The following is a 27,011-nucleotide window of genomic DNA, read 5'->3' as shown; positions in this document are numbered from 1 at the left end:
TCCATAAAAAAATATATTTAGTCTGAATTAATATCTTTTTTAAATTTGACAGGTTTAACAATGACTTTTTGTCCCAATCTGTTTCCATTGTAGCAGCCAATAGCGTTGGGCATTGCTGGTTGCCAGGGTTGTCTGTTGTTGCTACAGAAACAAGAATCATTTTGAGTTGAGTGCTAATGGATTACACAGCACTCAGAGAAAGGCTTCTAGTTGAAGACTGGCTAACGTTAAATACTGTTGTTAGATGAATTGATTAGTCCATTTCAGTGGTTACCCTGTTTGATTCATCACTTGACATGGAGCAGGCTGATCACTGACACACTCTGCAACAAACCTGGCAACCCGACTGCTGGAATTATTTTTTGTTGTTGTGACTACGATCTTGAGACACTGGATGACCGTGTTCTGCTCATTCTCCATATTCAACCTTTAAGGTACAGTTAAGATAAGAGTTGACATTATCAACAAGCAACTTCCTATTTATTCTTTGAATTCATAAAATCGTATTTATATATGTAACTCTTGTTTTAGCATCTATAAACCAGTAACACCTCATGTTTCACTGGCTCGACCCAAACTGTATTCCTTGCTGGATAATGTAAATCAGTGTTAGTGACATGAACATGAATGGATTGCCTCGTGGTTTGGAGGTGACATGTCCTGCGAAATTTGTCTAGCATTTTACTTTGTTTTTAAAGTAAAATACCTATTGTAATGATTATTAAAGAATAGGACCAGGATCTATTGATATGTCAGACAGTGACTATACATGTAATTTATTAATATAAAAAAGGATTTTGTTTTTAAAGGGGATCTTTTCACATGTTAGTGGAGAAGACAGAGGCGATTAGCCAAGACAAGCATTAAGCTTGGAAACAAGGGGGGAAAAAATTAACAAATTGGCCTACTAGCACCTCTAAAGCTCAGTAATTAACATGTTGAATCTCATTTGTTTAATCGCAAACAGAATGTGCTCTAACTATTTCTTGGCGAACAATAGCCAGGCTCCAGACCACCAGAAGACTCCTGGAGTCTTGTGATTAGAGCTGTAACTAACAAATATTTTCAGCCAACAGTGAGTGCACAAAGCCCATATATTTGCACTATAGTATGCTGCAATATAGATGGGTCAAATCTCAGCAGCGATTTCTTGTAATCGTCACTCTGACTGAAGAAAACCACCCCTGCCAAACAGCATCAACCTGTCTCTTTATGTCAGCTACAATGTAGATCATCATCATCAACTCCAATATCACAGCTGACCTGCAGTGTTTTCTAACACACCTTAGTCCTTCATTTGCAGCAGCACATTGAGCAGAAAGTACAAAAGGAAACTAAAACCGTTGTCCAGAGAATAAAGTTTAGTGGTAGTCCAGAGTTTCTCTTTCACCAAGGGCACATATTTCAAATAAACATGCTACACATATCCCCCTGGGCTCTGTATCTTTCATAAATGTGGATGATACAAATCAGGAGAAGCCTTCTAACTTACTGCTGGATATACTACTAATACTCTATGGTTTAGACGAGGTCTGGTGCCTAGGTAGAGCATGCAGGAGGCAGGACGTAACATGGATTACACCGCGGTCACGTCACTGGTTTGTAATTTGGTCATAAACGAACGAGTCTCTTGCCGTTCCTTGAATTTGCCTGACAACTTCAGCGTTGGCCCTTTGCATCGGCTTATCGTCACTTTGTTCTTAGTGCATTTACAGTCTGGTCCAACTGATTGAGACATTTGCTTTCTCACAACCGGGAACATCTAGATAACTTCAGGGCTGCAGTGCACGTGTGAAAGGGGCTTTAGAATTGATTATGCATAGACAGGGCAGGAATAGCAGATGGTTAAAACAGACAATGTGACAGCCAGAGATTCTGCTGAGTTGTCTTGTTATTACCTGACTAGCTGTTATCAAAAGGCATGTCAGCACCAGCAATGACACAATAAAGAAATCATATGGAGTCTCTGATGAGCAAAGACTCGAGCGCTGTCTAATTACTGCGGCTGAGAATAAAAAAGCAAGTAGCATACTTTGTCAGCAAATCTCCACATCCTCTAATGTATGACTACATCTGAGATGGTGAATTCTCTGCTGTCAGCTTCTTTCTCATTATGTCAATGTGATTAGACCTTGAACAAGTAAGATGTGCAGATTCTGCATGTTAGATGTCCTTTAAGATCGAAGAGAAGATCTCCCTTGCTAAAAACCAAGATTAAGGGTACGTCCACGCGATCAGAAACAACCTTTTTTGTCTCAGACGTTGTTTAAAATTTTTCCGTCCACATGGCCTCGACTCAAGAAATATCTGCGTCCACGAAACCAGTGAAACTGGCTAAAAACGCTGTAATACACATGCCAAGCCTGGATGTCGCGTTTTCTGGCTAAATCTGGCGAATTCCCAAATCCTAAGCCTGTGGGGGAAATCTGTGGTCGGCCTAATTCATTCCCATGCATGTGGCTCAGAGTCCAGTTCAGTAAACATTCTATGGGTCTGTCTCTCTCCTCTCACGCAGCAGCACTGTTGTTGTTATGTGATGCTGCGGGGGTTAGAGGTCGGAGATATGCGGTTTGGCTGTCCAGACGACAACGCCACGGGGTGCGTTTTCCAAACTTCCCACTCTGAGACCTGGTATCAAAAAATACCGTTTTGAGGCTCAGATAACGCTGGCTGTGTGTGGATGATCGGCCAAAAGGATACTAAAGTTGTGCGGTTACAAGAAAATGCGTCTCAGTGTGGCCCACCACAAGTCTAGAGTTTACTCTGCAGCTTACAAGAATGAGTATATCTTAATACTGTATCTTCACAGTGGCCTTGTGATATGTTCATGAGAACAAGTTGCAGTGCACTCTTGTATCTATTACAGTCTGGAAGGATAAAAAGTGGACTAAAGCTTTTGCACAGTGCTTAAAACCCAATTAAGCATCTCTCCATGCTGTTACTAAAATGAACAGACAGGGAACACTAAGGAATGCTCATAACCTTCCTCACTGCGTAAGGCTGGGCATTCATCTCTTACTTTAGCATTCTCCTAGGAGGAGAAAAAAAGAAAAGAAAAGGAACTTAATGTGGAGGACATAAGCATCCATGTGAAGGGAGCAATCAAAGTCCACCTGACGTAATAAAGCAGCACAGATCCAGCAATTTAAATGCTTTATACTGCTATAGTGGCAACCACGCCTTGTTGAGAAATACTATGAATCCTACAGACATTCTGCCTTCAATATTCCAACACTGGCACTGCACAGGGTTACTTGTTGAAAAAACGAGGGGACAGATTTCTCCAAGTTCTTTACACTTGAAGTATGATCATTTTTTGTATGACTGTTCAAAGGGGATTTGTCTGTGTTGGTCCTGATTGGTACTGACACACTGATAGCTCTAATGGGAGGAAACAACATATCTGTCTTCCCCCAGCACTGATCAATTACATTTAAATGTTTCAAAGTACATTGGTTAAATGTTCACCAGATGGGTGAATCTGTGATTGTGTCAAAAATGTGTGTTTATGTGTGCAACAAAAAGAAAAATTCCCTTGGATGTTTAATTGCAATAGCAACAATTCCACCTTGTTCCTCTCGACTCATCGTTCATATACACCCAAAGTTAAATGAGGTCACAGGCAGTGATCCACAACCCTGTTGCAGACTAATGTAAAGAACCAGACTTGACACCCCATTTTAGTCTAAGACGCTTTGCCACATGCAAACCTAAGGTCCACGTTCTGGCCCTCTGGCACTGTGCCCAGCTGTTGTTGGCCGACCCGCTCTGCAGAGATGGATGGATAGGCTACAGAGGGAGGAGAGGCTGAATTTGAGCAGATGGGTGGAAGAGAGGCTGATGACAGCGCATGCAAAGCAGATGTGGAAAGAGAGCTGAAGTGTAAAAAGCAATACACTGAAAAACCTAAGGGATGCAGCCGGCATGTCGCTCCCACAGTAGTGCATGCATATTCAACATGTTGACATAGACACACAAGGCTACCTGAGGCCTCTTTCCTCGGGCTGTCTGTAAAGCCGTACATCCATACTGCAGACGAAGAGAAGGAAGGAGAGAAGCAGAGAGAGATTATTCAGTTGGACAGCATGCAGAAGCAACAGTATGGTAAAGCACACCTTCATCACATCTACTGAACACAAAATATGAAGCAGCAGAGAAAGAGTCTGGGCCTACTCATCTGGGGATGAAAGATTAAGTTTTGGCCTGTGTTTTCAAGATCAGTTTTTGTTCATGCTGAAGAGAATTAAGTGCATATGAGGGCAAGTGGACAGTGTTTTAGAACTCTATTACAAAATCCCTCAGCTCAAACCCTCCCTCCTTTAGACTGCAAGAAGTTCACTCCACCCTTCCCGTGATCGCCTTTCCTCCATCTCTTCATATCGTTCTCTATTTCTTCCTCTATTTGGACCTCCTGGAATGTCTGAGATGGGCGTCAGCCACTTCTAAAGTCATTCCTGACTCCCCAACCCCCTTTCTTCAAAAACATCTCAGCCCCTAACCAGGAAATTAAATGCCATGCATTGAGAAGACAGGGACAGAGGAGGTGGTGACCGAGGTTTGTGTGCAGCATTTGAAGCTTGATTTGGTACCAAAATAATATTTTAGTGTCTGGCTGTCATCCTCTTCTGAAAATGAGCCAATATTAGGAGTGCAGCACTGCAAGAAACAGCAAGAAACAGGCCAGAACAACATGAAGGACCTGGAACAAGACCTGGAACAGGACCTGGAACAGGACCTGGAACAGGGCGGGCCAGGAAGCAGAAGGAATGTCCTTCACATCACTACAAGAAATGTCCATCATCATGCTTGTATTTAGTCTTATAATCATCTTTTACTTAACTTTTCACCAATCTTTTTTCAAGAGCTTATTTATATCGTGTATATAAAGCTTAGTTTTATAGCTGTAGTTATATTGTTTTACGTACAGTCTACAGGCATTTAAACATATAGGCAAGTTTGTATGATATCTTGTGAAAAGTTATATACAGTAATTTGTATTTGTTATTAAACATGGTCTTTTATTTAATGCCATGGAACTCTATTTAGGTGGACCCCAACGGTCACATTTAGGAAACTATAAGTGTCAGTGAAGGTTTAGGCACCAAAAGGTGATGGGGTTACGCATCGAAACCACTTTGGTTAGGATTAGAATAAAGGCAGGGGTTTGGCACAGCCTACATACGCTAAGCGCCCTTTACACATTCATTTAACAGTTGAACAGGAGAAGCTGATTTAATTGGTTAAAAAGGGCACTGTGTCAGGCCGATATGCAGCCAATGGAGTTAAACCGTAACTGTTATACTACATCACAAAGCATCAATGGGCTCCTTCCTTTGCGATTAACTTTGCTAATTGACTTGAATGGACTTTACTATGAGAGGAGCTGGTACAGGGGCCAGTAGGTAAGTCTTTCAAAACACACTTTAATAAACTCCAAGTTCACTAACTACGACTTTGGAGCTTTGTTTTATGTGTAGGGACTCTTCTCATGCTACTGCAAAGGTTTGGTGTTATTTTTAGCAGTATTAGTGGTTAAAAAAGACGTTTTAATGCCTTCACCGTACTGCCCCGAGCTAATCAGTGTTAGCCACATCCAGCTGTTAGCGACTCTTCCGTATTTCTACATTAATAGTTCATACATGAAAAAAACTGTCTTGATGGCTTATTTGATGTATGTAAGTGCGGAAAAAGACTATGGGATGATTTTGAATTACACTTTAAACTTATATTTCTCTTCAACTCCACTTCAACGTACCAGGGTGACTTCTTTGTTAAGTATAACTCAGAATTCTAACTACATTTCCATGTGAACAATAAGCTTTTCTATTAATGATACCATACACTGTATTATAAACATAACCAAACAGGGTCCTTGTAACCGGATATTTTGCTTTCACTGAAATTTAATGTTTTTACAAGTACATCTAATTGTATCACTCGGTGGTCCATGAAACCATTTAAAACCCATAGAAAATGTTCAAATGTAACAATATAAAAAAGGTTGGTTTCCTAAATAATCAACTCATCTTTTGAAGATAGCGAGTTTTGATACGTCATTACGATGGAGAGCGCTGCCCCCGTTGTGAAGCCGACAGCTCCTCTGCGTTGACTCACGTGAGATAACAAAAGCCAAATGCCCTCCTGCTATCCACCAGAGCCTCAGGAGCTTTGCTGGATTGATGTTGGCCCCAGAGGGAGGAATACAAACTGGTCCCAGGTCAGCCAGGGTCAAACCGCGCTCACTGACGCTCTACCATGATTACTACCCACCATGCTGCTCTCAGTGTAGCGCTCAACATCTGATTGATATTAACTCCAGGCTGAACCACTCCACCTCCATACAAATACACACACACACGCACATGCACACACACACACACACGCACGCACGCACACACACACACACACACACACACACACACACACACAAACACACAAACACACACACACACACACACACACACACACACACACACACACACACACACACACACACACACACACACACACACACACACACACACACACACACACACACAAACACACAAACACACACACACACACACACACACAGGGATACTTGATTCCTTTCAGGTTTGGGTGATGACGCCACAAACCAGCAGAACCAGCAGTGTTTTCTCTGTCCCTTTACTGCTGTGCAATTTTCCTAGAATTCTGACCCCAAACATCGCCATTACTCTGCAAGTGAGGCCTAGGGACAGTGAGAAATGGCATCACTTAAGTCCTTCTTTCAAAGTTTGGATTGGAGGGGCTTATTAGCCATCTATCTTGTTTTTCTGTTAACTTAGTAGAATGTGTTTTGAAGGAAAGTTTCTCTTGCTGACATCCCCACAGATAAACCCCAGTCCATAAACATGCTAAGACATGTGTCTCTTTAAACTGTTCAGCATAATTACACATTTATATGATGGTTCTGCAGCTTTGGAGATCACACAAACTAGTTGATGCTGTAACCATAAAGACACACTCCCGGATTTTGTGCCCCCAAATCAGAAAATGCCTATCCACCTCGCTGCTGATGTTTCCAAACCTGACTGTGAATGTTAAATCTTTATGTAGCCTGGGAGAGCTAGGCTAGTTTGTTCCCACAGATTCATATTTTTAGATTTCATTAAAAATGACTAATCAGAGCACTTCATTTATCCCCAACCTTCTCTCTTGTGTATGGCATGGTATACGCTTTCACTGAGTCCGACCAATTTAAGGGATGTTAAAGATAACACCACATTCTGTTTAACAGACACAACCTAAAGGTTAAGTGTGTAGGATTCATTGGCATCTAGTGGTGAGGTTGCAGACTGCACACTTCTCCTGTGTGTATAGAATTAGGGTGGCCCGCGCAGATATAATGTATGTGTGGCCTTATCTATTTCTCATTCTAAGGAAATGAAAACACAACAATTATTATTATTTCAGGCGTTTATAGGTTAATGAAAACATAATTACTAATATTATATTCCATTTCTGCAAATAGATCGCTCTAAATACTACACACTTGCCCTTTAAAGTACCTTCATATCGACGTGTTAGTCATTAAAGTGCATAAATTCCTAATTTGAGGGAACAAATAAAGTATATTGAGCTCACAAATAATAGTTTTGTAAACTGACTTAGCAACAAGGCAACAAACAGGAGTCTACGGCCAGTGCTAGGGCTCTGTGGTACAATTAGCTAAATGCAAATGCCAATATCACTAGCATGTTAGCATATTGGCAATATGCTAACATGCTAGTAGTATGACAATGTTTACATGTTTAACAGGTACATGTATATTGTTTAAATCTACTACTAGATACTAGCTACTTAATCAGCAGAAATATTGTATCAGGGTATATGTTTGCCAATAAGTAATAAGTAGTAGGAAATTGCAATACAGGAATGCCAAACTAGGTTTGAGATAAGGTTTTGACCACCAGAGGTCTGACTGGCCAATGGATTTACCATCAATAGAACCAGGCTACTTTGCTAGCATGGCTAACTATTTCCCTGGGTGACAATGATATTGCTGGACTCAACAACTTTCAAAACATCAGTAATAAGGGTGAGAGCCTGTTGCTCTGGGGTGCTAAGGGACACTGTAACAACACACATATGATTTTGAATGAGAAGAAATTATGAAATAAATAACCTTCTATAAAGTTGTTTGTTTTTTCGTTTGATTACATTTATTTCACTGAACATAAATCGTTATAGTACAAATTCAATTCATTTTCATACTTAGATAAATTGGCCAATAATATTGTAAGACAGGAACTAATACCTACTAATAGTATTTTCTCTTTATAAATATCGGCTACTGCAGGTAAGTGATCTGACTTAAGAAAAATGACTCAGGACTTACTTGAGACTTGAACTAAATGACTCAGGACTTACTTGGGACTTGAACTAAATGACTCAGGAGTTACTTGAGACATGGACCAAATGACTCAGGTCTTACTTGAGACTGGAAATAAATGACTCAGGACTTACTTGAGACTTGAACTAAATGACTTGCGTCTTACTTGAGACTTGAACTAAATGACTCAGGACTTACTTGAGACTTGAACCAAATGACTCAGGACTTACTTAAGAATAGAACAAAATGACTCAGGACTTACTTGAGACTTGAACCAAATGACTCAGGACTTACTTTAGACTTCGACCAAATGACACAGGACTTACTTGAAACTTGGTCTAAATGCCTCAGGACTTAATTGAGACTTGGTCTAAATGACTCCAGACTTACCTGAGACTTGAAGCAAATGACTCCAGACTTACTTGAGATTTGAACCAAATGGCTCAGGGCTTAATTGTGACTTGGACTAAATAATTTGAGTCACATGTCTGGCGTTATTACATACAACTCTGGGTAAAGTCTAGATCATTTCATAATTTCAGTTTATTTGTGAAAAGGGGCTAATTTCAATGATCATAAAAGAGCCAGGCTGAGCCTCCTACCTCATGGTGGCCATCCTTGCATATCCTACACACAGCTAGCTGTAGCTGCTGCCCCCACACAGGCAGAAGCTTCAATGATAAACCCCTGTCACCTGACACCAAGACAAAGGCGACCAATAACAAATTACAGCTAACCAGTATTGATTTGACAGTGGCCGAGAGTGACAGCAACACTAACAATGTCAAACCACAGGCAGAAGCTAACTAGTATTGATACAGTGTTTAGCAAGAAGAGGAGAGAACAGCAGAGACGAGACAATTCATCCCCGACTGAGAGACAAACGTTTGTGGTGACAAATGACATTTGTGTGCAAACAGAATGGCGGGGGGGGGGGGGGGGGGGGGTTGGCGGGCCCTCTGCTTTAGACTTGACACAGTGCTGGTGGAATACAGCCGTTAGCAATGATCAGCAGTTCCCAAAGCAGGCTGGGACACACTGACATGGTGTTGCTGCTTGCTTCGGCGGTGAGGTCAAATCACATCACAGGCCACAAGTGTTCCTCACTGAGCACTGTCACACATCAGGGCTGTCCAAACTTTCTCCTTATCCTGATTTCTCGTTCTACGCTTCACGCACTATTTTTAGTTTGAAACATCCCCTCCTTCAGATTTAATGGAAACCAGCCGCAGATATTCAACAACGTCACTCCCCAGGACATCACTCAAACTGCTCTGTCAGATTCAGATTGCTATGCCTCATAGCTATAAAGCTGAAAAATACAATTATATTTTTTCTACATAAATCAATACGCACTTTACTGTATCTACAACATTGATGTAATAAGAGTGTGCTGACATTATTATTGCTGCAATTGAGTGCTCAGTGTGATGTTAAATGTGTTAAAGTCATCGCAGAGAAGGCAGGTAATGGAGGGTGTAAGTGTCAAATAAATGTGTCTATTGACAGAGGAGCCCCTGATGGTACAAAGACCTTATTAATTAGCAAGTACCCGCTACAGGACTTCAGCTGTGATTTTCCCCGACAAAAGCCCAAGATCAGAGGCAAATCTTGAGACAAATCCCCTCGCAGACACTGTAGGGGAGTCCAAGAGCCAATGAGAATGCAAGAAAGGGACTGAGGGGAAACCAGGGAGAGTGGGTGCCTGTAACAATAGGAAATGTACTATATATGTAGCTGTAGACGGACCCTGCCACCCTGTTAACCACATTACCTCTGTTTAAAACAGCCGTGATAGTGGACCTTCACAGTTGAGCTACCCAGTGCATTAACAAGTGACTCCAAAGGGTCTTCGAGTTGGGGTGAGAAGGGGTTGCAGCAGGTAGTGTGTGACCCCCTGTCAGTCAGGAAGTATGAACATTGCGTAGTGAGAACTGTACGGCGTAAAGGTTTTGTAGTGATACCAATTACAACTGCCGCTGAACACTAACCACACTTGTAAAAACAGAGTGACATGCACATACACACATACACACATACACACATACACACACACACACACACACTAGAACACAGATCCCCTCCACGCCATTTCGACGTCAGTCTGAAATCGTATCCATTGTGCCACGTAAACAAAAACAACGCCTGTGTGACAGTCTCAACCCCCATGGCCTCTGCAGCCCAAACAGCACCCTCCTCCGTTCCCTCTCAATCTGGCCCTCACATTGAGGAGCACGAGCTCCATCTGCACTCTGCAGAGTAAGGGGGGAGTACAGAGCTGTGACCCCTGAAACTCTCTGGACCTGACCCTATGTTTTAAAAAAAACACGTCCTACATCTATGTTCCTGGCTAACTTGGGGTGAGATGAATTAGTGTTTGGTTTCTGTTGGGAGGCACAGAAAAAAAACGACTTTTAAAGCTTATTTTTAATTATTACATGGAGTGATTTGAGTTTCAACTGCACTTCCAAAACTATTAATGTCAGATTTTCTTGCCTGAAAATGCTGTATATGAAATGACATTGGGACTTTATTAGAGGGGATGCCACGCAAAAACAGTCCCTAAATGGACTTGAAGTGGAAAATTGCAGTTGCATAGCTTGAATCTCACTCCAACTTGCTACTCTTGTTTACAGACTTGATATTGCACAATATTGAGTCATCAAATATCCAGTTTGCATGTGCTGTTTCAAACATCCTCTGTTTCTTCAGAAAGGTGCTCTGGGGCAGTGGAAGCGATGCGTTTATTTTTGCAGTAGCGACAACAACAATGTGAATGGAATTAACAGAGGAACAGCAGGGCAGATGTTGAAAGCAGCAGTAGACGTCAGAGCCAAACAGTCAAAACAATAAAAAAAACACTCAAAGAAACTTAAAGAAACAGTAAATTCACTTTCTTTCTGTCAGATGAGATCTTTATCTACCTGACCATTAAAGCAGCAGTTGGTTAGAAAAATACATTTTAACATATTTGTTGAAACTGTCACTACACCCTGACAGCACTACACGAGGCAGATAATATGTGAAAAAATCTTTGCCTCCTCCTAATGCTGATCATTCCTCCACAGCCATAGGAAAACAACCAACCTGAGCCAAGCAGTGTCTAATACAGTTTCAGTGACTGCTCCTGAACTCGGAACATTTTACACTAAACAGTAACTAAAATGTGTTTCTGAAAACATTTGAGGGTAGAAATAGGCAATATAGTAACTGAATCTTAATTGATATGTTTGTTTCACAGTTTGATCAGTCACTGACACTGCGTCACAGACTCCTTCTTGGCTCTGATTGGTTGATTTCCTTCAGTCCTGGTGGAATCTAGCAGATGTCATTAGGTGCGCAGATGGAGGTAGAGGAACACAATGTTTTAGTTCTGTAAGGATATAGAGACAGTTTAAAGCAACAAAAACATATTTTTTATAAAAGTTACCTACTGGGACTTTAACATGAGGTATCTCATTTGTTTAATCCATAAACAAAGAGACAATTTACTAAAACAGTTTGAGACATGAAGCTGGAACCAGGAAGTAATTAGCCTAGCTTGAAGACTGAACGCCGGGGGAAAACTACTGGCCTCAATAGTTAAAGCTGCAGTCGGCAGGTCGGGGGGATCGAGTTGACTCAAAATTGAGTCAAAATTGAGTCAAAATTGAGTCAAAATTGAGTCAAAATTGATTCAAATTTCCAATTTACAACTCTTAAGTTTTTTCTAAAACCGGATGATTTATGTTGCTCTACTGGAGCATAGTGACGCTTTCAGTGAATATGACCAAACAAATGTTGCCGACTGGGACGTTAACATAAGGTATCTCATTTGTTTAATCCATAAACAAAGAGACACTTTACTAAAAACAGTTTGTGGCGATGAGAAAATATGAGGTGACAAACAGCACTTTTCTGTGCAGTGACTCCAGCTACAACGTGGGTTGTCTGATACAGTTGGTGAACAGGTTTTGGGATGGATCTACAGGCACAATGGTATTAAACTTGGCAACCTCAAGACAAGAATCCATGCATAGTTTGCAAAGTATCAATTAGCTTGTTAATTAGTGAGCTTCAAAGGTGCTGGTTTTCTTTTGCTTTAAAATGTTTGTGTCATGTTAGCTGTTTAACACGGCAGTTAAGTAAATATGTGGACTTTTATTATGTGAAAACACGTTACAGTACTGGAGTGGACACAGTTTGAACAGTGAAAGGAAAAAGAGGATTTAGCTAATGAGTATGGTTATATGGCAGCAAGTGAACAGGAGCAACACCCACAAGTGGAAAAGGTTTTTTGTGAATAGTGGATGGTGAAAGGAATAGAATGGTTACTTGAAGCTTTCTAGAGCATCTCTGGGATTGACACTGAGAACAGTCGCACAAAGAAAACATCATAAATACAGCCATGGAACACTAGCTATATATAGATATAATGTACTTATGTAACAGTCATCACCTCTCTCTATAGTATAACAAACAAAATAAAATATAATTACATGTATATAAATAAATACTGACATATTTGGTTTATGGAAATGAAGATGTTTTGACATTGTGCTGATAACAACATTTTAAGCTCTTTGCAAGAATAAATGATAGGAGATATGGGGTGCAGAGGGCACCTCATTGAGAGAATGGGACACCTCCCTTCATTAGGGGAAAGTGATGCTCCAGTCTCCACTCATAGAAGTATTGTAGACGTTATGCAACTGTCCAAAGGTTTGAAAATAGACAACCTGTTGCCACGCTGACTGACCTAATGTAACTTCAGGTCATAGCAGAGATCACTGGGTCAGTGGAGTGGCATCCGACTGGGCAACGTCCCAAAGATTTAGTCTGGCTGAGACAAAGGGTTTGAAAACCACCTGTTTCAAAGCAAACTGCAGTACATGAAGGGGATGTAGAGAAAAAACATGAGCTGGCTTATCTGCAGCAGCAATCAGCTTCCAGCAAATCAAATCACTCTGAGGAATGTGGATGTAATTGAATTGGTAGTGAGCCCCCTCTGGGGCTACAACAAAACCATTGATGTGATTTTAGTCCAAAAATAAACTCACCATCAATTTCAAGAGTTCATTTCAAGTTGCATAACTCAAAACTTTTATGAGTAAGGTGAAAAAAAATCAAGGAGCCAGAACTTTTTGCCCCGCTGTACCTTTACTCGTTACAAACATCTGTCTCGAAATATTTCCATTCCCTGACACAACCTTGAAGATGCTTAAATAATAAGACAAGTCTTTGGGGCATTTGTAGCAGGAGAATCATATTCTCCAAAAACCACAAGCTATTTCCTGCATTTTCCCTTCCATTATTCATAAGAGGTATGACTGATATTTCCCTACGTTTCCTCATAGCCATAAACACATAGTTCCAAGATGCATACATTAGTGACTCACATGTACCACTGCTTTTGTTAAGCAGCTATACTGGAGCTAGTACCCTCTAAGAGCCATACATTTCCTTAGATGGCTAATGAATGAGTCTTATAGTGGCCACTATGTTGGATGTAGTGGAAAAGGTTCAGGACAATGTTCATAGTTAAATGTTTTTACTCTATATTCAACTAAATTGCATTTGTAAAATCCAACAGAGGTATAACAGCTGTTGTTTACCTCTAAAAGGGATATTTTACCCATTTTAATCCAGGTCTGTGTCACGGCAATGTGGGCATTGTTCAGATGTGTTTGGCCTGTCTCAGTGGCAGAAGTCCCAGAGGAACAGATCATCTGAGATGTGTTGAAATTTCAGCAAAGGGTGACACACAACCATAGACTGTATAGAAAATGTACGTTGCATACCTTGATCCAATCGCACTCACCTATGGGAATTGCCATCTTGTCAGACTTTGACACCGCCTCATTTCCTCTTACCAAAAAAAATTAATAAATTTCACCCCCCTCAGTGTTGTCAAGGAGATATGACCTAAACATACAGACTAGAATGTATTTTTGTACCAGGCCTTAAACAGGTTTAATTATGCTGTGAACACGGCCTGTTTAACATGGGGGTCATTGAGAAACTGCTCTATTGTGCAAACTACTCCTAGTGGACACAACTGCAGTTTTTGGCACTTCCTTATTAGACCAACTAGGATGTCGCTGTGGTGGGGGCTTGCACAAAACGCGTTATTTCGCACACACAGATAAGGATAAAATCAAAGCCCACTTTAAGCACATACAGTACCTTCAAAGGTATCTATTAAAATTACTAAAACATGTGTGATCTAAAATGCTTCACTTCAAACTTGAGCTGAAGACTCAGAGGCAAACAATCTTTCAGACGACCCAACGGCCACATCAGAGAATAAAGCTTTCTCTTAATCAAACATACTTTAATTACTCTATTTTGACATCTAAAAGAACGATCACGCAAGTCTGTAACCCCACCCTGGACTGAATCCACAGCCAGAAGGAGAGCTTTTTGATCCCACCCCAAAACACAGTCGACAGCAAGTCAGCGTTCTGCAGCGGGACAAGTATACAAAGCACACACTGACATCACACGGATAACAGACAAGTCGCAGAGAGAGTTTAAGAGTCATGCGTCATGCAGCATAACATCCCCTCTTGGATCTTAAGGAGCGGTTCTATCAAGAGCAACAAGTTGAAAGAGAGAATTGGCTTTTGTGAAGGATAGTGAAGGAAAACAGGTGACTTACCAGACTTGCGCTTGGAGCCATAGTCCCTGAGGGAGAAGCAACACAAGAGGGACATGGTTAGTGACAGCAGATGCTGCTCGGTCAACAACAAAGCATGCGGTCAACGCATATGGATAGGAAAACTCCTAAATGGCAAAAAATGCCAACTGCACTCACGCAAAAACACATGCATGCAATCGGCTTTAGCACACTAACAAATGCTTGTGTTTGAGGGAGAGAGAGAGAGGCAGAGTGAAGGATGGAGACAGAGGGAGGAATGACTTTGGCCAGCTGCCCGTACTCCCCGCAACAGACACAAATGAGTCATGTGACTCCAAAGCGGCACCACCATCCTCTTCCTATACTCCTTCTCTTCCTCCCTCCCTCGCCCTGTCAGAGAAGAAGGCGACCTCTCCCCGCATTTGGAAGAAGGAGGATCAGTTTAAGATACCTTGCTTAATGGGTTCTAATGGGATTATGCTGCAGGGCTAAGCTATAGATGGGGGGTGACACAGGGCTGTGAGTGAGGTTTGCTGTGCTGAGCGTGTCTCTACCCTTGTCAATATTGACTTTCGGACTCTGGCTGTGTGGCAACTGAGTTAAAAAAGGTAGTGAAGGAGAAATCAGGTGAAGACAGACTGTGCTATTTTTAGAGTCTGTCCATCGTCACTCCCCATTCTTCCTCCCTGTCTTCCTTCCTCCTGTCCTCTTTCTCTTATGCGATTCAGAATCAATGTGTCCTTTCCCAAGACCTAATCAAAACCTTAAGTTAAACTCAAACGAGCAGCGTCATCCTGCTGCAGTACAGTTGAAAATCCGACCCAGGCAGAACAATAAGACTAAAGCATGAGCCTTGTTTCCCATACCCTCTGTCATTTAAAAAAAAACTCCATATAGGCAGTAATACCAACCCCCAGAAATCAACAAGGCATATAGAGACCAGAAGGTGAAGTAGTTTGTGGATGACTAACAGCAACACGACTCTCATTTCAAGTACCAGACTGCAGCTGATGGCTGTCCGTACATAGTGGGATAACAGAAGGATGTGTGTGTGTGTGAGGTAGGTAGGTGTATGCATGTATGCATACTGGTGTGGATGCCAAGCCAGTGAACGTGTGTGTAATTGATCATAGATGTTCCTTAAGGCTACATCCACAGGAGGGCTGGGCCATAAATTGATATGAGCATTTATTGTCTTTTAGTGAATCTTACCATGATGAAATCATTTATTGAGAAATCGTGACACACAATTGCATCATCTAAATTGATAATAAGAAGCACATACAAACTTTTTTCAGAAAATCAAATGTAATTTTGTACTAAAGTTCTTAGAAAATAAGAAAATACTCAGTATTTTTCCTTTGTCAAGTATTAAATCCACACAGGAGTACACAAAAAAAGGATTTACCATGTGGTTATTTCATACCAGGGAACATGCTACATGGTGATATATATCGTTTTAGAGATATGAATTCAGTGAGCTACATCAGGATAGAATATTTTGGCCAAAGGATCCAGCCTTAATCCACACTACTATGGATTCATTTTAGAGCAGCGTTTTGAAACAAAAAGGATTTCTGTCCACAAGCGTTCTAGCTCCTTATAAGAAGTAATCTCGATAAACACGCCTGAAATGCATATCACATGATCATTCGCGTACACTGGGTGTGTGCAGGTGTAAACATGAAGCAGACTGTCTGACGTCACTCTGCTGTTGAAAATCATGGATGTATGAGTTGAAAATACGGAATTTTCAGCAATGCCTAAAGTAAGACCTCATATTTATTTGCTTGAACCAACAGCGAAGTGCATCTCTTACTGAACGTAACAGGTGTATAAGATGGTAACGGTGGTAGAAAACACAGACTCGGAATCGTTGCAAAGCAAATATGGTGACATATCAGAGCAGCAGTTCTCAAACTTTTTACACCACATACCACCTTAAATTTTAGGCTCTCCATGTACCACCACTAAAACTCACGTTAACATAGTAGCATAGGCTACTATGACTTTTTACGACTTTTTAGCTACAGACAGTTGAAGCAGGAGGCCGGTTTATCCCCATTAGAAGGGTACTTGCACTTAGTTGATTGCTGTCAACAATATACTCCTCCTGATCTGCACTGCGGTGTTTTTAAACTGTTCATTTAACTACCGCTTACGATCGTAACTATGGATGTGTGCAAGCGTGCTAAGTTCATGATCGGGACTGAGTAGCAGCCAAGCCCACACCACAGCAACTTCCTGGTTCATCCAATACAGAAGTGCCAAAACTGCAGTTCTCTGAGTGTTTGCAGTTTGCACAATAGAGCAGTTTCTCATTGACCCCCATGTTAAACAGGTCGTTTTCACAGCATAATTAAACCTATTTAAGGTCTGGTACAAAACATTGGCATATCTGGTACACAAACATTCTAGTCCATATGTTTAGGTATATCCATGACAACACTGAGGTGGTGAATTTTTTTGTACAGGGCTAGTTGTTATTTTATTGGAGGTAAACGTCAGCCAGATGGACGTAGCTGCCTGATAATGAAACAGAAAATTACAAGAAAGACTATTATTTTACACTTGAGAGATTTCGGAGTAGTTTTTTCTTCTGAAATGTTTTAGTAGTAAAGTATTTTTTGATAGAATTATAAATATTAATCCTTTTTAATTTTGGAGATTCCTGCACATACCACTAGAGGCTGCTCGTGGTACAATAGTTTGAGAACCAGTGTATTAGAGCAAAGCCGTGTCAGTCGGAAAGTAATCCCAATACAAGGAGGATTAAATCGCAAAGAGTATGTCAGCCTACCTAACTGACTGACTAACATTGTTGTCTGCGTCATCACTTCATCTCTGTTTCTGCCCGTCTAAAACAGACTGAAAACTAAGACACCCAACCTTGGAGTTTACAAACTCAAACAGCGTCAGCAGCGTTTACAAACGTCTCCGTTTTGAGGGCTCAGAAACGGCGGCGTATGGTGGACGTGAGGCGTGAATGTAGCAGTGTGGATAAAGCCTAAGAGCGTGATCACACTGTCCTCCCGGACCGAGACCCGGACTTTAGGGTACTTGTCCCCCCTCCCTCTCCCCCCCGCGCCCCAGCCCCGTTTGTACTCACACTGCCAGGGCCGGCCAATGCTTCTTGCTGTCCATACGCCATCACGCCGTAACACGTCACACGCATTGATCGCGTGTGTGTGGCTTTGTTTACAAATCTTTCCACAGACCTCTGAGTTTTTGTGCGTCTTGTCGACTGTTTTTGAATATTTTCATCCGACCAAATCTGCAGTAAACACTCCACCTCCGCATCACACCAACATGAACCTTTCACCGCCATTGTTGTTGTTGTTAAATGTCCGCGCATGGTCCGTCCTTCTATTTACATGTCCGAACAGGCGGACATAACGCTACTGCCGTAGGGCTCGTGCTCGTACACGTGCGCACGCTCGTGCTCGTACATGTGCAAACGGCTCCGCTAAAGCCCACCTCTTTCAAGCGGGCCGTGGACGGTCCGCTGGCCGCAGTTGAGCGCGGAGCGGGTGCACTCACATGGCTTAAAGGTACTAGACTTTAGCTGAAGGACAGTGTGAGCACGCTCTTAGAGCGTGCTCACACTATCCTTTTGGCTGCGGCCAAAACCGGTTTTTCAGCTAAAGCCTAGTACCTTTAAGTAGTGTGAGCGCACCCGCTCCGCGCTCAACTGCGGCCAGCTGGCCCTCCCAGCCCGCTTGAAATAGGTGGGCTTTAGCGGAGCCGTTTGCACATGTACGAGCACGAGCGTGCGCACGTGTACGAGCACGACCACGAGCCCTACGGCAGTAGCGTTATGTCCGCCTGTTCGGACATGTAAATAGAAGGACGGACCATGCGCGGACATTTAACAACAACAACAATGGTGGTGAAAGGTTCACGTTGGTGTGATGGGGAGGTGGAGTGTTTACTGCAGATTTGGTCGGATGAAAATATTCAAAAACAGTCGACAAGACGCACAAAAACTCTGAGGTCTATGGAAAGATTTGTAAACAAAGCCACACACACGCGATCAATGCGTGTGACGTGTTACGGCGTGATGACATATGGACAGCAAGAAGCATTGGCCGAGGCCCAGGTAGTGTGAGTACAAACGGGGCTGGGGCGCGGGGGGGAGAGGGAGGGGGGACAAGTACCCTAAAGTCCGGGTCTCGGTCCGGGAGGACAGTGTGAGTCCGCCCTTAGAGCGTGCTCACACTGTCCTTCTGGCCGGGGCCAAAACCGTTTTTTCAGCTAAAGTCTAGTACCTTTAAGCCATGTGAGTGCACCGGCTCCACCCGAGGGAGGGGGGACAAGTACCCTAAAGTCCGGGTCTCGGTCCGGGAGGACAGTGTGATCACGCTCTAAGATTCAGGGTCAACTGCCCAGCTGCAAGAGCATTGTTAATTGGGACAGTAGACCTTGCTGGCCATTGTGAAACAGCCCATTTCATTAATGAGGGAGCTCTTATTTGCCAGGTATGATACAGAGCAAATAACCCTGGAACATTTTACTGCAGTGCCGGGAGTGCAGACACAGCTCAGGGCAGTGTAGCCAGCAGTCAAGGTAGTGCCCTCTCACTGCATGAGGTTAAAAACCTCCACTTGGCTCTCACAGCGGCCGCATTCAAACTAATAAAGAGATCATGAATACACACGAGTGCTCTACAAGAAGACAAGAACGAGACAGCACACATGCACAGGGAAAAAGCTGTGTCTTAATTCAGATACAACAGCTCTGGATTCTTGAGTGTCACTTGTTCTAGCTCGCTTTTTTCTCGATCCCTTCATCCATTCCCCTGTGATCTGACATATCCGTCTCTTTGTGACTGGCCACAGCAGATGAATAACGCCTTTATACTGACATCTCCACCATGATCACTGTGTGCTTGCAGCTACAATATGCTTCATTGTAATCAAAGTGGGACACAGAGAGGGTGAATTAACCCCTCGCCTCATCTCATCCATCTCAAGCCAAGCTGGACACACGACTTGTAATGCATGGGGAATGGATAAAATTCACGTCAATGGCCAATGACATTCAATGAGTTGTACTGCAGAGTGTCTGGGATGTGTCTCAGTGGAAAGTATGCTGCGGACAGGCTCAGAGTTGGCAGGATGTTTGCCCTTTTCGCCCGAGGCTTGCCGCAGTGGCATTAAAGATGCTGATATCCTCTGTCCGGGTGCAGGAAAATGTTCTCCTTTTCCAGGGAGAGTTAACTGCTCTGTTGCCCAGTACTGTTCTCTAACCTCAATCTCAATCTTTTTCAGGCTCATTCAAAGTCCCTGTCAAAACACTGGTAAGCTGAGGTCTAAAATTAGCTACTGCCTTCCATTCCACAGTAAGTCTTACTTTTATGTCACAAAACAAATACTTCTTTTAGAAATTGGAGGTCTAATTTTGGAACATTCCTCAGCAATAAACGCTTGCCTTAACAGAAAAACTCCTATTTGCGTCTTCTATTCCTGGTCATTCATTTCATTTCTCAACATAAAATACCATCCATCATCTTCAACCTCTTGTCGCTGTCGGGGTCGTGCGGGGGGCTGGAGCCGATCCCAGCGTGCATCGGGCGTGAGATGGGGTACACCCTGGACAGGACACCAGTCTATCACAGGGCACATAGAGACAAACAGAGACAGACAACCATTCACACTCACATTCACACCTACGGGCAATTTAGAGTCTTCAATCAACCTGTCTTTGGACTGTGGGAGGAAGCCGGAGAACCCGGAGAGAACCCACGCAGACACAGGGAGAACACACACAAAAGGGCGAACCAGGAACCCTCTTGCTGGGAGGCGACAGTGCCAACCACCACACTACCGTGCCGCCACATTAAATACTACTGGGCGATAAATCGTTTTTTATCAGTTCATTCAAATTCATAGTCTAGGACGATGTTTAAAACTTTAAATTGATCTTCAATTACACTAACGAGCCCCTGCGTTTCAATAGTTCATAGTAACAGTGTTTTTGTTCCGGAGCACAGATCTGCTCTCCTGCTCTCATCCCTCGCTCTCTGAATCTCTGTGCCACAATCTCCATGGTGCCACCACAGCTGCCGAGCATCTGTGCTGCTAACAACACTGCTGAAGTTGGCATGGGGCCGCCGGTAATACAACACCCTCATTGACCGGTTCACAAGATGTACATGAATTCCCAAATATGTAGGTTATTACTATTTTTACTACTTTTCTGTAATTTTACGTCGTAACTTTGGCTTTGTTATGTGTTAACAGGTTTGTAATGCTAATGCAAGGGTGAACAACAGGGCTTCAGTGTCATCAAGGGATACATTTTTTTTTTTTTTTTGGTGAAAGTTAGGTTTGCACTTTATGTATCCCAATAAGGTATTTCATCTTTATTTGCTTTTTTTTTTTTTATTATTATCGTCATTTGGAGGGTTTTTTTGTGCCTGCTCAAAATGTACGTATATATGATCAAATTACAATAGTGACCCAATGTGTAAAAGGAATGACCATTAGCCAAAGTTTTTATATGCATGCTGGATGCCTGCTGAGTTAATTGAACAAGCTAACAGTAAATGACCTGCGCAGAGGGACAATATAATAGGTGTAAGTGTGGGACCTGGAAATGGCTGGTAGTAACTTGTCAAGGAGGTGAGGACAGGGGCCATTGAATGACTTTTGTTTGGTGGAGAACAGCAGCAGCATGAAAAGTACTTTGCTATAGCAAACTCCAAGGGAGACTCTTATTAAGCTATTAATGCTGTGCATGGTTTAAAAGGCAAATACAACCTTAAAGCTCTATAAACAAGTACAAATCGAGAGGAAAGCCGGGGCGTAAGCAGTTTTTGGTCCGACTGTAAATGTCTGCACAAATGACTCAGCCTTCCAGTGAATGCCTAAACTGAAGCCGTGCTGTATCTGAGTCTCTTGGGTTAATTGTTCTTGATAAATGATCAGATGCAGTCACAGGATACACAGCTGATGAAGCCCTTTGTTAATCCTGACAAAGTGAATGCTGATTGGATCAATAGCATGTGCGACTGTTGTTGTGAAAAGCAGGTCAAAGTGAAGGTTTGTTTGTATCATGTGTGGGTGGTGGTTAGCATTAAGCATTCACAAAGGGCTTTGGAACAACATGCCTGCCTGACATCCAAGCATTAGCCCACTAAAACAGCTCAGGAGGCAAACATTAGTCAACACACAGCCCCATTAGCCATACTAGCAACTAGCAGCTAATTAGCACCAATATTATCCTAGTTTTTTTGTTTGTTTTTGCAAGAAAATACACTGTAACAAGGTAAAAAGAAAGAATTTTAGCTCGTTAGTTAAGCAACTAACGTTTAACATTACATTAGGGCATGTCAGTTAGAGTGCAGCCGGCTTTTTTGGGATTTATTTTTAGAGGTATGGTTTTGGAGGCATCTGCAAAGCATTAGGGCACAAAGGAGGGGCAGGGGCAAAACATAGAGAGAGGGTGGGAGGACGAAGAGAGCAGAAACACAGGGTCCAGATTCTATCCAGTGACCCGAGTCCCTGAGGCTGAAATCAAACTCTTCCCTCTAGGGCTGAGCAACCAGCTCCGGCTGCCAGCTCTTTTCCTTCGTCTCCGTGAGGTATGGAGAGGAGGAAGCGAGGGGTGAAAGGCGACGTGAAGAATACATACTGCAGTAGGGAAGAAAAGGGAGTTTTATGTGGCTAGGTGGAATCTCAAGGCCATTTTTTGCAGCCAAGGAGAGAAGATTTTACAGTTTTTAAGTATATTTCCAGGGTTACTAGGGTTATTACCAGGATGAAAAACATACATAATTTCACAGCCTCGCTGCTGGTGAAGAGAGACAATGTCACGCTCCCGTCAATATCGTCCAAATCCATATCTGTTTAACTACTATGAGCCCCAGAACCCACTAATATTCACACCTGTTTTGGTGATGGAGATAATAACATGCACAGATGTTGATGTCTGTTATTCATTAAAAACATCTCCTATTTTGACAGCAGTAATGTTTTAGTGATGCACGAAGTGACCAAATGGTATCTATGTTAGTGTGTGTGTGTGTGTGTGTGTGTGTGTGTGTGTGTGTGTGTGTGTGTGTGTGTGTGTGTGTGCATGTGTGTGTGTGTGTGTGTGTGTGCGTGTGTGTGCGTGTGTGTGCGTGTGTGTGTGTGTGTGTGTGTGTGTGTGTTTGTGTGTGTGTGTATGTCTGTGTGTGTATACATCTGTCAGACATAGTTAAGAAAGGTATGTATTATCCTGAACAAAAACATTAACAGATGGGCCAGTTGCAAACATTCGAACACACACACTCACACATTTCGTCACACTTTTCATCACATACTGACATTTCGTCACAGTGTATACACTGGCTATGGCTCCATGGAGCAGGACGGCTTCCATGCACATCTTATCAGTTCCAGAGCTTTGAGCTCTTGACGTTGGGAGTCGAGACAAAACAGATGTGAGTGAGGACTGAGAGGCAGAGCATGTGGTGTCAGCTCAGGGTCAGGCCGGTCAGCTCAGCGGTCAGCTGACATGTTAGTCGCACAACTTTCAACTGTTTGCTCATGAATGAGCATGTATACAGCAAACGTAGGAATATGTAGCCTCTTTCACACAGAGATTCCAGAATACTAGCATGAAAAAGATCCACCGTTACGCCGGCTTCGCTCTTTTACATTGGACCAAACGACACCAGTATAATACCTCCCCAGTATGGACATTTTAACGGCATTCTGACAGCAAAAAAGGCGTGATGTGTAAAGCTGAGCATACACTGTATGATTTGGGAAATGGTGCTGTTCCAGCTCATACTGTACGAGTAAATCATCTTTAGTTCTAATACTTTATTTATGTGTTCACTATGTAAGGCCCAATTTCCAAGCCACCACCTGAGTGCTCATACTGTACGAGTAAAATGGGAGATAAAAGGGCCCGTCGGCCCTTGTGGATCTTTCTGGTTAATGACGATTGTCAATAAGGATTTGTTTGAAAGCTAGGGGGGAAAGATGGACGTGTGTTTGCTAATGGAGCTGGTTTAGGTCTGTAACATTACCAGTGGTTCACAGCAATCATCACCTCTGGCACCATATAACATGATACATACCTACTGTAAAGATCTAACAGACGGAGACACAAGTGTCGGCTTTGAGCAACTTTATTTCATTTTTCCCTTCAAGGCAGAACAACTCTGTCCCCCAATTCTGTCTCTGTAACTTTTCTAATGACGGTGAGGCAGAATAACACCCCCGTCTTGAAAGGGCAATTTTAAAGGAGCTTGAGTTATTGACGACGTTCTTTTGCCTTGTGTTTTTCAAACCGTCACCTGTTCCTTGACTGGCCTTTACAGCACACAGAAGTGCAGCTGAACTGGGATTATGTTGGCTTTTACAAGGGTGTACAAAATGAGGCTGTTAGCTGTGATAAGCCTCTTAAAGAAAATCACTAACTCTGATTAAATCGTAGTTACCATAGTTCAGTTTCTATCTTCAGACAGGGAAATAAATGCTTGCCAACTGTCTTTACATATATGGTATGACTCATTCCCTCTTGCTCATGCTGGGCACTAGGGCTGGACGATATGACCAAAATCTCATATCAGGATATAGGTAATTTCATATCCCAATAAGGATATATCAGGATATAGCATATTTTCTGTAGAAAATCACCTGTATGTAGGCTGTCAATATAGGCAAACTGCATAAAAAGTTTTCCCAGTACATTCTTGGACTGCTTATTATTTTTAATTGCACTGTGAACGTAATAAACCCTTTCATTCTGGGCGGTGACCGCCTGATAGGACAGCAGCGGGTGCACAAGTCCAGTGCTGCACGGCCACACAGCTGGTTACTGAGTGATATGATTCTGATACGGGCGTCTTATTAAAGTAATTGTTTTGTGTTTTGTTTGTATCTTCCTTTGTGTGTGTGTGTGTGTGTGTGTGTGTGTTACAGTTGTTTTCTGGTGATTAAATGAAGAGAGAAACACAGTCTATTGCCATGCTAATAACGCTTGCGGTATAAACGATGGAGCAAAATATGAAACAACTGTGACCGTGATTCTGATTCAGGTATACCACAGTATTGTTTTGGGGGTTTTGCATGGCTGGGCCTTGTTATAGGTTTACAGTGGCTTATTCTACTGTCAGGAGTACATAAAATATAAAAATGTGCAGTTTTGGTATGCAGAATTACAAAATGATTAGTGTTGTGATAATATATATATATATATATATTATATATATTATATAAACTTTCAGCAGTTCAAAAGTGTAGAATTGTAAAACTGGTCCATGAAGGGAATGGATTTACTCATGAAGCGTATGACTGGGTTGGTAGATAGGGCTAATCAATGTGTTTACAAGTATTAGCATAATGGCTGCAAGTTAATGACTCTCAATGGCCCCCTGCTAGGCTAGTAAATAAATACTTCCCTAGATTATCCCCCCTCCCCCCACGCATTGTCCCTGCTCCACACTCCAGTTCATCCCTCAGCGTCGCCCTACCCCTCCCAGCCCCAAATTACCCTGAGCCGACCACTTTTTTTTAGCCATGACAAGGTTAAAGCTCACTGCGGGCATTAGCGCTCCAGATGGGGTTGAAGTAATCAATTAACCCCAACACTGTCCTGTACACACAGTGCAGACACACTTATCATACACACAGAGACACATACAGGCTGCAGATACACAATATAACTGAGGATTTTAGAAGCAAATAAATACAAATAAGTTTCCTACCCATGTGAGGAGCGTGAAGGCCCTGCTACACTCGACACAAGTGTAGAACCTTTTATTATTACACTGGGTGTCTGCATAGACAGGCCTGTTCACACTTCAGGTATGTGCGGTCATACATGTTGGTGTGTACGTGGACAGATTGTCTCACACATGGGCAGATGATTAAATGTCTCATGGACCCATGGGGCTAAGTGGATGCGTTAGTATAATGTGAGCTTCATTCATTCCATTTCTCCTAACTCTCTCCACTATATGCATACCCCCAAAGCATATCCTGACCTTATCCTATCCAAATGATTTAGTTTACTGTATTTATTTTGTTATTTAGCCTGAATAAAGACCATATTAGCATGGTGTGCAGTACAAACAATATATAAAATGGAATGCAACCGTACCAAATCCTTGAACAAAGGTAAGATGTTTTTACATATTACTTTTGGATCACAATAATAATCTAAAGACAGAGTAAACAGTACTTTGGCAAGGGTTTTTTTGCTAGTTTCACTGTGCTTACATTGTTAAATTCAAATCAAACCTGGCACCCAGCAAACAGATGACTGAAAACAAATACACCCTTTTTGTAACTTTACAGTTCTCACCTTGTGATGTACAAGGTGAGAACTGTAAAGTTACAAAAAGGGTGTATTTGTTTTCATTGGATAAATATTCTTCCACTTAAGGGTACATCTAGACCCTTACCCAACTACGGCCCTACCTGACATTTCCTGATGATACGACAGAGATACGGCTGAAAATTATTTTTTTAAGGTTAAAGAAAGACAGATGTGTAACTTTTACTCAATTATAGCAAAACTGACTGTATTTTTTAAGACTGCTCTCCTGTGTAAAAGTCTTGTGATGAGATATGATAAGATAAACTTTATTTATCCAAAGTAAATTTGTCATGGATTAAAAGTGCAGAGTACAGCTGCACATAAACAACATACTCAGTGACAGGACCAAGAACACAATAGAGCTGAAATCATTCTACAGGATACAATAAGGCAGGTGGGTTGCATATTGCACAAAGTTGGATATTGCACATACTCCTAAGTAAACATTAACTTGTATGGTTCATAAGGTAATGTTGCCTCCTAAACATATAAAATACACTGCTGCCAAATGTGGACCACATTTTTGAGGTATGTGGTGAAGTGACCGAATGTTCACCCCTCTGCCTCGTAGCCAATGAGAGGGTAGACTTGTGAACATGCCTTCAAAATATTCTCCCGTATATGCATAAAAACGCTACATTAAAAATTTAAAATTCCGGGGTTCCTGGTGGCTTGTGGTTAGAGCAGGCGAGCCATATAGGCTGCAGGTCCTCGGCA

At 42.2% G+C, this 27,011-nt stretch overlaps 1 protein-coding gene across 3 annotated transcripts in view; it reads right to left on the bottom strand.

Moving 5' to 3' along the window:
• sh3pxd2aa (SH3 and PX domains 2Aa) overlaps positions 1-27,011 on the bottom strand; it is a 134,470-nt gene that overhangs the window by 44,412 nt on the left and 63,047 nt on the right. For 2 of the 3 annotated variants that reach the window (XM_083934816.1, XM_083934817.1), the window contains exon 6: positions 14,997-15,022. In XM_083934816.1, coding sequence (XP_083790942.1) covers positions 14,997-15,022 — 26 coding nt within the window. Of the gene's footprint in view, positions 1-3,984; positions 4,022-14,996; positions 15,023-27,011 lie in introns of those variants that run through there. The other variant, XM_083934818.1, reaches the window with a different exon arrangement.

Source organism: Echiichthys vipera (genome assembly GCF_963691815.1).
Source record: "Echiichthys vipera genome assembly, chromosome: 2".
In the NCBI taxonomy this organism is placed as follows: domain Eukaryota; kingdom Metazoa; phylum Chordata; class Actinopteri; order Perciformes; family Trachinidae; genus Echiichthys; species Echiichthys vipera.
The sequence above is the reverse complement of the archived record's forward strand: the minus strand, read 5'-3'. Positions and strand labels throughout refer to the sequence as shown.